This window comes from Hemibagrus wyckioides, linkage group LG07 (assembly GCF_019097595.1).
Source record: "Hemibagrus wyckioides isolate EC202008001 linkage group LG07, SWU_Hwy_1.0, whole genome shotgun sequence".
NCBI classification, from domain to species: Eukaryota; Metazoa; Chordata; class Actinopteri; order Siluriformes; family Bagridae; genus Hemibagrus; species Hemibagrus wyckioides.
Window position 1 is genome coordinate 16,092,785 of NC_080716.1, and position 14,515 is coordinate 16,107,299.

At 38.7% G+C, this 14,515-nt stretch overlaps 1 protein-coding gene across 2 annotated transcripts in view; it reads right to left on the bottom strand.

Moving 5' to 3' along the window:
* The window catches only part of exoc6b (exocyst complex component 6B), an 89,096-nt gene that overhangs the window by 57,174 nt on the left and 17,407 nt on the right, over positions 1-14,515 (bottom strand). For both annotated transcript variants that reach the window (XM_058394566.1, XM_058394564.1), the window contains exons 2-6: positions 6,658-6,823; positions 5,976-6,023; positions 5,795-5,885; positions 5,547-5,592; positions 2,353-2,557 (exon numbers count right to left, since the gene is read on the bottom strand). In XM_058394566.1, the coding sequence (XP_058250549.1) occupies positions 2,353-2,557; positions 5,547-5,592; positions 5,795-5,885; positions 5,976-6,023; positions 6,658-6,823 (556 nt within the window). The remainder of the gene's footprint in view (positions 1-2,352; positions 2,558-5,546; positions 5,593-5,794; positions 5,886-5,975; positions 6,024-6,657; positions 6,824-14,515) is intronic.

Genomic DNA, 14,515 nt, shown 5'->3' on the forward strand with positions numbered 1-14,515 from the left:
GAGGCATCACGGCAGATGGCTGATGAGAGAAGCATTCATCTTAACACTTTATGAGCTCTATTAAGATGTGTTTGATCAAATGCTAATTAAAGTCTCATATTATTGTCTCAGTATGTATACACGTCTGAAAAGTCCTGACAGCGTTGTAGCTGGTCTTTGTTAGGGACTTAAAAAAAAAAAAAAAAAAGAAGAAGTTTCATTACTTCCCTGGCTTGCAGCCTATCCAGCTCAAAGAGCTGCAGCTTGTGGCAAAAACCAGATCTGATTCCCATCTCCGATTCCCTCTTCTATCCCCTTTCCATGCTGATGAGCCCACGATTCTTAACCGGCATGAACCTGGAACTACAGTGACGCATCTTCCATTACAGCTTGCCTGACGCAGACCGAGTACGGAAGGCACGTGTCTGTGCACATGCACTCATAATAAGATACAGGAGTCTTCCTCACAGACGTGACTGAGAGCTCAAGCAGAACCGTGACAGACAGCTGATGTCCTTCAAGAACATCTCCGGAGCCTGCAGGCCATCAGCAGCAGAGTTCAATTGAGAGTAAAGATGAGGAGTAGAGATGTGTGTAGGCAACGGTGGGGTCACAGATTGAGATAAAAAGTGTAGTGAGAATGCTGCCCAAGAGGAGAACATGCTGCACGTACGACTCGACATCCCACCGGTGCAAGACCAGGACTGATTACAGCCCACAAAAGTGCGGGTGTGCATGTGCGCCTTCCTGTGCTATCTTCTTGGCGCCTGCCGTGCCGCATTGTTTGTTTATTGGGAGCAGTAACAATTCCATAATGAGGGGAACTGGTAGTGATTAGGACAGAAGGAAGAAGGGGAAAAAGAAACAGGAGTGGAAAGAGGACAAAAAACACAGAGACAATGGTGGAAAAGGAAGAGAGAAAGAATGAGAAACAGAGGGGGGGGGTAAAGAGAACGAGAGAGAAATCCATTTCGACGAGGCCTGGGGACGACTCCTGGTGCCTACTCGGCATTTGAAACTCCTCCATGTTCCTCATCTTGGACTAATAATCAGTAAAACAAAGCAGGACCTTTTGTGCATTCCTCTGAAAAGTCCATTCAATTTCTCTCATATGTGTTCTCTTGGTCTTCTGCTTAACTCACCAGCTTGTCCTTGAAGAAGGGTCCTTGTTGACAATCACACATTCACACTCATGCACGCATACACACACGTGTGCGCACACACACACACAGAGTTCAGTTCAAGTGTCTTCTGGCAAGAGTTAATATGACCCAACAATCTTTAATTCACAACAGCCTGGCAGTTCTCTGCCAAGGGGATGGAATAGATGGACCGGGATACAGAGTGGAAAAGTGAGATAAAACAAAGCAAAACGACTGATATACACAGTAGCCTGAGCTTTTATTCTTCATTCTCTGACCTGGACCCGGGGTGAACTCTTAGGCCAGACTTGGTTTTAACTAAGTGCACACAAGATGGCAGCTGCATGTATACTGGGTTAATTCAACACCTCTGGGGGGGGGCGTGTACCTGGTGTTATACTAACAGAAATGGGAGACGGGCAAAAAATCTCTTATTGCATACTGGACAGTTTCAAATGTACAGATTTCCTCATTATGATTAGCTCGACCGATTTTCGTCACTGTTAGCATGTACCGCATAAACATGCTGCACTAAAGTAGAAACTCTTCCACCTTCATTTTAATTAGAAATGCTAACAGACATAAATGCTAATCCCAGTTCAGCTGCTACTGTTAAGCATGATGAGGAAACCGTTGATTCGGATAGCAGTAGGATTGTTACAATACAGAATTATTCAATACTATTCACAGTAACAAAATAAAAATGAATTCTCTCAGTATCTTTCTCTCTCTCTCACACACACAAACACACACACACACACACACACACACACACACACAGGATTTAACACCACATTGTCAAGCATCAGTCAATTTCCCCTCTTTTTATCAATACAACTCTCTTTATAATTAAATTAAACAAAAAAGGTAAGATACTGCTGTCTGAGTGTCATAACGTCTCTCCAAAAATTGCACAAAAAAGTTATAGCTCAGTAGTGGAATGATCACAAACTGCAACAACAACAACAACAACAACAAAAAAGCGCCCCTCAAGTGGTAAGGGGAGTGGTTACTGGTACACTGAGTGTTTAACATCTCTACCTCTGTAGTATGAAAAAGATATAGAAACCTCACCCATCTCTAGATGGAATCCATGGAGTCTAAGGTTCGGTATTCGACCATCTTCCTTCTCAACAATTGTACAGAAACAATCGAAATCCAATCCGTTATTCTATAAAACACTGACACTCACATTCACACCAAATCACATACATGCTGAACAGACACAGACCTGTTTAATGGCAGTCTCTCCAATTTTGTCCGAGTGTTTACGTATGCTCTCCAGAAAGTCTTTGAGGTCAGACATGGAGACGTCTCTGATGTGTGTGCGCAGGACGGGGATGTTCTCGGCCATGATGGTGCAGAAACGATACTGTCCCGCCTTCGGCAGGCAGTTCTGCTCCAGCTGCTCCAACGTGCATAACGCAGGGTAGTATCTGAACACACACACAGACACACACGATATGAGGGCCAACATAAAGAGGAGCCCATGTCCTGTATGTTCTGAGATGATCTTCTGGTACTATATGACTAACACCAAAGCATGTTTTATTTGAAGACACTGTAACTTATGGCATGACTTACACACATTCAACCTACTCAGGAAATTCAGGAAGTTCACAAACAATCAAAAATCAGAAAATGAATTCAAGACATTTAAGTTCAAGCCATGTGAGAAATAACATAAAAGAATCGAATACCAGGCTTAAATCAATAGCCAGCTCAGTGTGCGTTTTAGAAATCAAGCAGATGCACATCAACATTACACAATATTTCATGATCTACAGAGAGCCACTCCTGGCCGACCTCCGCGCTCTCTCAGGGCTAATGGCAAAACCAAAACAGACAGAAATGATAAATAAAATAAAACCAGACACAAGATTTATAGTGTACAAGTTGCTCATCCTCGGGTCAGAAAAAGGACAAGCGCGAATAGAACACCACCCACTGGCCAACTTTAAATTGTTACCAAATCTATTTGCGCACAAAACACAACAGTCCTAAAATGCCGTACACTTCTGCACGAGGATTAAAAGCATTTGTCAGGGAACACAAGTCTGGCGTTCTCACACTTTATTCACCAGATCAGCTACTGGAGCCTCATTACTAATACATTTGTTGCTCGCCTCACACCACTGCCTATTCCTCCTTTGGTGTATTTATATTGGTTGAGCAGGATTGCTTTCTGCTGCTAACTGTAAGGCTTCTCAAACTCCCTTTCTGCTTCTTTCATTAAATAGCTGACTCAAAATTTCTCTTTTTGGAGACTGTGGCAAGTTTCATTAGCTTTAGGCCAAACTGCAGCACAATGCTGGCAGACCTATGTAGGTAATTGAATGATAACCATAATGCATTTTTAATAACAACTTACATGGCCAATATTTATAGCATTGTATATTTTAAACAAAACAGATTTCTAAAAACGTCCATAGTGTTATTGAACATTATTCTACATCTGTGACACTTAAGGATCTGTTGGCGGAACTTATTTTGAATTTTAGTCTCTGCTGCCCCCTAGTGCTTATTAAAATCAGACAGTCTGCAGATTAGAGGGCTACTTGGCAGTGACTCAGTGCTTCTGGCTCCAGGTTACTGACCCGAGGATGGGCTAAAGCCTCAGCTCTGCCAAGCTGCCACTGTAGGGTCCATGAGCAAGGCCCTTAACCCTCTCTGCTCTACTGGTGCTGTAACATAGCTTACCCTGTGCTCTAACCCCAACTTCCTAACTAACTGGGATATTCACTACCAGTCAAAAGTTTGGACACATCTTCTAATTCCATGGTCTTTCCTGATGTTTATTTCTTTCTACATTGTAAAACAATGCTCAAGCGGCCGAAATACACAATAATGTCCTTTGAACAGTTGATGTTGAGATATGTCTGCTACTGATGCTCTGTAAAGCCTTCATAACAGCTCTAATCTGAGGTGCGGTTAATTGGTGATTTCTGAGGCTGGTAACTCTAAATGAACTTCTCCTCTGCAGCAGAGGTAAGTTTTGGTCTTGCTTTACTGGGATGGTCTTCATGTGAGCCAGTTTCATCATGGTGCTTGATGGGTTTTGCAAATGCACTTGACAATACTGTTCTATTCCAGAACACCTGACCTTCGTGTCTTAAAATAACAACCGACTGTTTTTTGTTGTCATTACATATGGATTACTTAAGTCCATGTGTGTTATTTCATAGTTTTGAAATCTCCAGTATTGTTCTAGAACGTAGAAAATAAATCCCTAAACAAAAAACATTGAATTAAAAGGTGTGTCCAAACGTTTGACTGGTAGTGTACAAAGAAAAGACATTTCACTGTGCTGTAATGTATATGTGACAAAAAAAAGACTTCTACTACTATGCTCAACACAAATCTCACAATTTTTCAAAATTACTGCAGATTTTCCTTAGATTTTGGCCAAAACATGTCATGTGACATCACAAACGCGCCTTCAGCTAAAGCGCTCTTCCGTTTGCATGCGTTAACATGAATACAGCCATCATAGATGATAGTTAAGTCTTTGATATTCAGTTATAGTCGAAAAGAAGAATCCTGTGCTTGCAATTTTGCCAATTGCACAAATAATGAAAATCACAAACTTTTACAGTTTTTAAAAAACATGCTACAAATCACGAAAGTTAAATGACTTGTCATAGTAATAGTTCCAGACATTTCTAGAAACATGACAAATAAGTTGCACAGATTACAAAAGCTCATTTTATCTCAGCTCTCAATCTAAGCACATTTAACATCTTTAAATAGAGAGCGTGAGGACGAGTAAGCAGTACTAATAAGCTTGATTACTCATTACAAATGAGCAGAAGGTGTTGTGAATACGCCAGCATGGAGTGCTCCGTGTCTGAGACCTCTGACACCGGGCTTTCATTCCACTCCAGTTCACACAGTTCAACTGTTATACTCTATATACTGTACACTACCATTCAAAACACTTGGAAATTTCTTTCTATCTGTGCACCAGAGTCTCCCACACTCCTTTTTCTCCTCTGGTTAGGGTCAGTTTGTGCTGTTCTATGAAGGGAGTAAGTAGTTCAAAGCATGGTGAGATAAGTTCTTACCATGAAAAGAAAGTAAGTAACCCAGACTCTAAACTATTCTAAAGAAGGCCATTTTTATTGCTCCTTTAATCAGTGTAACATCTATGCTAGCACGGTTTTCTAATAATCAATTATCCTTATAAAATGATTAAATAACATGAGATTTTTTTCTTGATAATAGGCCTGAAATGGATAAAATGTTTTCATTGGACACTAAGAAATTTCCAAGTGATCCCAAACTTATTGTTATGCTTAGCACTGTTATTATTAATATAATTGTTGTGTAGGTTAATATTTTGTTTAAATAAATAAATAAATAAATAAATAAATAAATAAATAAAGCAAGAATCAACAACCTCTAAAGATATCATTAGAATCTTACCTTTTGGCCCTCATCTGTTCTTGCAGTCTGCTGTACATTTCTAGCACTGAAATATAAAAATGCTGTTAGATAAAACAGAGGAAAGCTGCGTGTCTGACATAACAGCTTACATTTAAAATACTGTACACAAAACCAAGTATATTTGCAAACTTTGTGAACTCTGTATTATATTAAGTCAGATTTTCCAATACGCAAAATCTCCCACATCAAAGCTGTCCAACATCCACAGGAAGTGAGGAAGGACGTACCTGGAAGGCAGTGTGTGAGTTTGTCGATGGTGGTGGCGATGTTCCTCTGTTGCAAACGGCATCGCCTCAACTCGTCCATTGACGCCAACAGCTAGAAAAAATGACAAATCATAACCCCACTGTGGTTAGCATCAACACTAGATTACAGGAGTTAAGGAGAGCTACAAGATGATGTTTATACCTCCTTGCCGTTGTTCTGCAGCTTCTGATTGGTTTCAGTCACCTGACCCTGCACAAAGAGAAGAGTCAAAAAGTCTACCGCACCTCTCACCCATCAAGTCTTACATTTTAACAGCCATGATAATTGTTTGGTGTTACAGACCACAAGAAACCAGAGTGTTATGTTGTGCCCATACTCACCATTGGAAGTCTTTATCATGTCACTCCATATTGCTAGTTAATGGCTCATATGAGTGTAGACACTCAGGGCTTTTAATTTTGATATTTTTTTAAATAAGCATCTCTGTTTTTAGTAATCCTACTAGTAATAACATGACCTACTAGTACAAATGACTATTTCCATATAAAAAAAAAAAAGAAAAAAGTTTTTTTTCCACCCAAATGTTTATATCATTAAAGTAAACGGTGATATTAAACCCATTTCTGCCCCAAGTGTTTAATTCATAAGCATCGAAAGATTTAAAAAATTATCTTTAACCACTAAAATTCCATTGAATATGAAACTTGCAGAGAAAAATTATTTATTTGTTTATTATTGATTGAAAATGTCCAATAAGCCGTTTGCCATCCCCCTGGGGAAAAGTGGAAAGACATGCCGCTGTACTGATAAAAGCGGTTAACACTAATGCTGAACTTTACCCTTTCACTGTCTCATCTCTTTCACTCCTCCACCTGTTGCCCACCTTGAGTTTCTGCGCCTCTCCACGAACTTTAAGCAGCTCTGTGATGGAGTCCACGAAGCCCTGGAAGTGATGGTTACACATCTTCTCGATCTCGCGGTCATGGTTGCGAATCCGTCCCTCCAGCTTCTCCATGAAGAGCCCATGCTCCTGGCCATCGTACACAGATCTGTTTGGCGGAGGGGTTTTTAAAGGTTCAGTATTTGAACTGTTGTACAGTTAATTTCACATAACATCATATACTCTCAAGGCACCTACACATTTCAACCACCAGATGGCAGAGGTGCATCATAAACAGCCATTAAACAGCCAGGTTAAAACGATGCAATGTAGGAGATACTAAAAGCAAATTCAACAGAGATCGCACGAAAACAGAATTTACTAGATATATTTAGATATTTCGAGACAACAACTGCAAGATGTGTCAGCGATTTATTTTTTAAAACACACACACACCAGCATTAAAGTCCACTGATGAAGCCTAGTTTCAGTTCCTCTGCTTTTTATGCCGTTACATCAAAAACACCAAGCAGAAGGTGTTAACCCATTTTACCAGTACATTAGGGTTTATTTCTGCTTTCGTTTACAATCAGTAAAAACAAATGAATTATTTTGTCACAGACAGAAAGATCACCTTCACTGTGGACCTTCAAGATTACTCACACACTCCACCACAAACAGTGCTTTAATCACATAATTCCTACATCCTTATTTGCTGGCTTATGTGATACAACACATAAAAAAACCCCATTCACAACACACAACCCTTCACCTGAGCACACCCTTCCTGTGGATAAGGAAATGTCCCTCTTAAAGCAGCACAGTCTTGACGTAGCCTAGGATTTCCTCTACAGGCAAACACACAGCCTAAAAAAGACCCTCAGTAAATCCAGCATTGGCACAAATACCATGTTTACTGCAGTCCAAAACGGCCACAGCTCTTTATTCAGAGTTAAACGATAAAGTAGTAAATAGTCCAGTTAGACAGGAAGGAGCCAGGTCTGCACACAGACCCTCAGGTTCCTTTACACTCAACTACATACTACACTACTAATAGCTCATAGCAGAGACATAATTCCTGTCAGTTATCTACTCAGCAGGCTGGAGCACATAAAATATGGATGACGAATCTCAGCAACATATCAAATGTTTACTCCAGCCTCATATACAATGTTCTATTTTCCAAAAACAGAGCTCGTCAAGCTTAAAAATGTCTTTTTAATTTTTACACAAATGTTTTAAAAAGTACATTGGGTCCATCGTGTAACTGGCCAGACTTAATTGACCTACACTGCACTCCAAAATGATTAGCATAACAAAATAAATCTATAAAAATAAATGCACACATACAGTAATGTGATATTTTGAGTTCATGTAGCACCACTGCGAGTCCCAAAATCTGCAGAAGTTTAAGGCACGGTAAACTTCATTTTTATGTCCCTAACTATGCCTAATGGCATTTTTTTACTTCTACTTTATATAAATCCTATCAATTTCCTTATTTTACCACAATTATCTGTTCCATGGTAGTTTGTCTCAAGGTAATGCATAAATAAATGATGTTATGTCTGTAACTTTATATTTATATTTACCCATTAATAAACACAGAGTGCCTGAGGACTAAAAGCAAAGCAAACAAAATAAAATAAAAAAAAATAAAATAAAATTTAGAATAAAATAAAATAAAAATAAAATAACATTTAAAATAAAATAAAATATAAAATAAAATAAGAAGTAAAATAAAAAATAGAAAATAAAATAGAAAACAAAGTAAAATAAAATTGTAATATGTATTTTAAGAAAGATTAACAAATGTATTTATTTCAAACACTCATTAGAAATATCAATAATTTTGGCAAAATACTGTTTGAAATTTTTTAATCTAATGAGAACGATGTTCTGCTAAAACCAAAATAGTTTCTTCTATTACTTAAGACAAGTTTGAATTATCTTCTGCAATGTTTATTTAATGAGTCAATCATTTAAATAAATAAATAAATAAATAAATAAATAAATAAATAAAAATGTACAGCAACTGTCCATGTCCACTGTCCAATTATTAAAAGTCTATTTAAACAATAAGAAAACTGTCTCGAGTGTTTGTTCGCTCCAACAGGCATGAGATCACATCTTTTCAAATTAAACTTTACTGAAATTTCCAAATACCTTGAAGAAGAATAGTTCTTAAAATGGTAACTGAATATGCTAATCATTATTGCTTTTAAAATGTCAGCATCTGCCCTAAACACACCCTTATCATAACCGAACCCTGCTCCATAAACTGATCTCCAGTCAATTACACACTAAACTCCATTCCCATCCACAGCTTTCTGCCTTCCTACAAAAAGCTTTTAGTCCAAATGGTTCAAGCTGAAATCAGGAGCACACACACACACTATATAATGCTAGATTTTATTAAGTGTTCCCACACTGCAGGCCTTGATGTGTCTATTTTGAAGCTGTAAATGGATGTGAATTACAGTAAAGCATGTGCTGCTGCTGCTGCACATCATTTCTGCTGAGTAAGCGGAGTGAACAGATATTCAGCAGTCAGGACTGTCCTCACTACCTTCTCTCTCTGAACGCAGGAGCAGCACAGGCATTTACAGTCGGAGGAACAGCCATTAGCTCAGTTTACACAATATTTTCCTTCTTTTTAACTTTTCTATTAACAGAATTTCCTTCCTAAAATGGCAGGTTAATTTGTCTACCAAGACATAATAATAATATTCATCAAAAAATAATAATTCATTAAAACAAAGAGAGAGCCAGAAAAACTATTAACAAAATATTTCTAGAAATAATAATTCTAAACTAAAACCTAAAGACTTAAGAATTATTTTTTTTAAAGAAATTAAAATGTTTTGGTGTACGATGGGGTTCAAAAGTCTGAGACCACACTAAAACTTTGAATTTTCAAGGTTTTAAATAAAAAAGCAATCTTTCATATTTTGAATTATTTAAAACAAAGAAAGTAAATGATTATTTAATATTCAAGATATTCTGCACTATTTCTAGATCTCTATTTAAATGCACAGCCTTTGCACTCATGCACTTTAAGCAGTGTTATAGAGTGTATTAGTGAACTTAGTTGTGTGTTGTCTCTTGTAGTGTCATGTGTAGCACCAGTGTCCTGGTCATTTTACTGAAGCAGAAGAAGCCTTTATCATCAACACCAGACATACATTACAAATCCTTTGCATATCCCAGCTGAGGAAGTTGGGGTCAGATGATACAGCTCCCCTGGACCAGAGTGGACCACCAGTGGCTCCATGGCAGTGATGGGGCTTGAACCCTGGTCTTCTGATCAACAACCCATACTCTTAACCACTTGAGCTACCCGTGCTGTGAACTGCATCTTTCCTTTTACAGCATGCCAGTAAAAGCTGACTTAAAATGCAAGTAGACATGTGACAAGCACCAGCTTTATACAAACGCTCAGATTTTCCTCATGACTAATCTCTTCTACTGTAGCACATGTTCAGATGACACTCCAGTGGATTTGATCTAAAATGAATCATAAGGTTTTACGCTTGTGGAGTCCGTGCCAGCTCGAGTGCTCAAAGCCTATGTTGCACTTACGGTAAATAACTCCCTCGTATAATACTTTTATCTTTTTATATATTCTTTATTCTTAAAACCAGTAGTGTCATCTATTTGTATGAGGTGTGTGCTGCATGTTCATTCCTTCCTGTTCTAGTCTTTACTCTTGTTGCTGAGATTAATTCTTTTTATTTGGTATATCAGCAAAAAGACCACAGCAATAAACCATGGGTCAACTACAGCTGGAGTGAGCTAACGCCTAACCTTGGCAAGGTCTCTAAAGTGAAAAATGTTGCAACCTAAATATGAGACTTGGATTTATGGCAAGAACTGATGATAACACCCAGGTCTTGTACTTCACACTTCATGCAGGATGCCAGATTAAAATGTCAGTGTTCTCCTCTGTACTTTTAAAGCCACAGTGAGCTTATTTAATCAGCTTCGGTGGTGAATTAACTGCAAAAGGGGAAAAAAACATTTTTAATTTTTCACTTGAGAAATTTCTGCATTTCTTTTTGCTTCCCTTTTACACTGGATTTGAGTACGGCTATATTTGGCAGAGGTTATTATATCAGAATCCACATGCTCACAGGCTTTCTGAGCAACACAAATAGTTAGAATCATTTTAATCTATTTTATTAAACCAGATGCATGACACAATACCTAATTATACAGCCGAAACAGCACAATGACTCCTCTATGGATACAAATAAAAAACTTTATGGAATCATGTTTAGTTTTTAGTTCCAATTTAATGCATTCCTACACCAATCAGGCATAACATTATGCCTAATATTGTGTTGGTCCCCCTTTTGCTGCAGAAATGGGTTAACAGTGGAGAAACAGTGCATGATGAGTTGTTGACCCATCATGCACTGTGTATTCTGACACCTTCCTATCAGAACCAGCATTAACAACTTCTGCAATTTGAGCAACAGTAGCTCGTCTGTTGGATCGGATCACACGGGTCAGCCTTCGCTCCCCACGTACATAAATGAGCCTTGGCCACCCATGACCCTGTCGCTGGTTCACCACTGTTCCTTCCTTGGACCACTTTTGATAGATACTGACCACTGCAGACCGGGAACACTCCACAAGAGCTGCAGTTTTGGAGATGCTCTGATCCAGTCGTCTAGCCATCACAATTTATCCCTTGTCAAACTCGCTCAAATCCTTACACTTGTCCATTTTTCCTGCTTCTGACATCAACTTTGAGGACAAAATGTTCACTTGCTGCCTAATATATCCCACCCACTAACAGGTGCCATGATGAGGAGATCATCAGTGTTATTCACTTCACCTCTCACTACTCATAATATTATTCCTGATCAATGTACTGCTCAACATTATTCCAGGCTTGGCTGTGAAATAGCTAGTTGCTTTACTTTGCTAGGATTTTCTAGGATTTGTTTAGCTGAGCTCACAGGCTAGCTGCCATGTACTTGACCTTCTGTTCTTGTTCGGTACTAGCGCACCATTTGACAGCCTTGACAGGCTTTTCATTTCATAATGTCTCAGTATTCTTTGCCTTTATTATAGCAGATCACTCCTGGCAAATTAATCAGACACACTTCTGTCTGAATTTCGTGGCGAAGGATTCATTTTGCTCGTCTGCCCAGATTCATTCTATACTCATGCTCAATATTTTTGTTTTTTTGGAGACGTCATGATCAGGTAAAAGCTTGATTGAATTAATTATATTACATATTGCCTGTGGGTCATCATCTGGACACCTCTACCTCATGCTCTTTTGCTTTTCTCTGCCCAGTTCCGGAGCCTGAGTGAAATGATTTCAGCTGAATTATTCAGTTAAATACTATACGTCTAATGATTTTAGCATTTTTGAAACACCAGATAGATAAGTTTCCTGTAATTTGTATATCTTGAAAGTACTACAAAGTAATTAATTAATATAAAACCATTATAAAAAGAGTACCAGTATCGAAGCTGAACAGAAGGAGACTTAAGTTATTGGGTTCTGAACACAGCAGAGAGGCTAGAAGAGCTTCATTTCCATTCATGCTGAGTATGTGGTGCACTAATGACCACAGCTGCAGAGCCCAGCTGAATCTGGCCTTTCAATAACAAACAGTCATCTGCAGCGACCCGCTGACGAATCCGTGGCAGTGCCGAGGAATATGCAACAAGCACAGGACATCATGTTCCCAATTCTTGTTCATGTCTGTTAACCCTTCCATACAAATATTCCGAACAGAGCATTTATTAAGCTTCGAGCTACGGTTTTAAACACCGCCGCTCATTCAGTACTGAAGTACACTTCACAGAAGACTGAAGATTTATAAAAGCACATCACACTAGAAGCCAAACATTACAGGGATTCATTTAGCTCAATTTGTTATGTAGTGTTTCTTTTATTCGCAGATGTTTCTGCACATTTTCAGGATCGCATGCTGTGATTTAACACAGGGACTGTCTCTTTAACACAGGGATCGTCACCACTGAAATCCCTCATTGTGGCTTTAAGCAGTAGGTTGTGTCCAAAATAACGACAGTTTCTGATTGTCAGCATTTGCAGCGCTGGCCACAAAACTGCTGCTTTTGATTAGTAAACTTTTCCTTTAGCTGAGTGTGTTTTGGAGAACAGAGTCAATTTCAAAAGGCTGAAATATGAGATTTGCGCAAGAGTAGATGCCAACATCCCTCAATGACTTAACCCCAAAAAAGAGAAAGAGAGAGAGAAAGAAACAGGCCAAAAACATGGAGAATAACGCCAACATGGTGGGAGCAAAAATGTAAAAAGCCAAAAGATATATGCTAAACAAAATCTCTTTGATGGTGATCAAAACCATCATTAAAAAAATAAACATGCTAAACCCATCAAATAAGAGGAGCTGACTGATGATAAAATGGACCAGCAGGCCAGATTTGCCATTGTCTGAGGTCTTATTTAACATAATTTTCACATAAATTCTATTTGAATCATTGTATTGAAATATGTATAGCTTACTGACCTTCATTTTAGTGATGCAAAATAGCAAGCAGTAACTCACTTATCACAAAGCTAGTCACTTTCTAGCTTTCACACATCCTAGCCCAATATTTACAGTCTGCTGCATAACTTCACTCTAACCTTGTATTTTCATATAATAAACCCTGGAGAGAATGAAACCCCAGTTCCAAAGTTTCTGTTCCATCTCTGCACTGTGAATAGTTAAGAGCGCTGTCGAGTTTGTCGGAGAGATATACTGGAGTAAATTATTTGTATAGGACTGAGTTTTATCTTCATCAGACGCTGTGGATGATGCAGATTCTTTCCGAAGAAGCTACGTTTCCATCCTGCCAGAGTTGAGCCTTACTCAAAGTCATTTCACACAGTGTTAATCTATAGGGATACCCACTGACTTTAGCTTTCCTTCTCTCCAGGTCGATCGCTTGCCCAATTCCCACCTGCCAGTCAGCTCTCCACATCATATAATGGCTACCAACCAAAGAGGATGATTGCTTCCTCAGAGACACATGAAGCCACACAACACATCTATTCAACCCCCTGCTCATGTAGTGTCACAGGGCTGCGTTACACACTGGGAGGAAAATGTTATCTGACCTCTTCATACATGGGTTACTGAGTTGTCAAGGGCCAGTGTCACTGTGTTTCAGTGGTGTCACTGAAGATTAAACCCATGTGCTCCTGCCCATCTGTTGGGTTTTGTATTTTTTCCTTCCATTATTATTAGTCTAAATGTCAGAATTGTTTATTCATTTACTCATATAAATATAATTTTTTAAATGCAAATCACTGTGTGTGGATATTGTAGTTTCTGTCCACGTTCTTCCTTTCACCTCCTAAACACACACTGATGCTGATGAGTGTCCATGACGCCCTTTAATAAACATGAGAGTTCAACAATGCATTTTACCCTCAGACGCAAAAATCTATATGAAGTCTAACTTCAAAACACAGACCATGTACTGTATATGTGTCAACACACATCAAGCTTAATACACTGTTTAAGTGTTGATTCATTACTACAACCCATCTGGGTCTAGTGTACGTGCTTCAATTACACAAAACTCCTATTCAGCCCACATCCTACACTGTCATCACTTCTGCACTGTCTATGTTAATGCCTTTGAGCTAACTGTGCAGAACATCACTCCATGGCTAAAAAGAGAGAATGAAATATCACAGCAGGCCTAAATGTAGTAGACATGTGAAACAAACCAAAGCAGACTAGCCACTTATCTGTAACGGTAATCATAAACATATATAGACTACCTGAATTTCAGGTAGTACTTCCTATTTAGCTATTTTCAGGCATGTAAAAGCACACAGATACAAACACCCTGAGCACTTTAT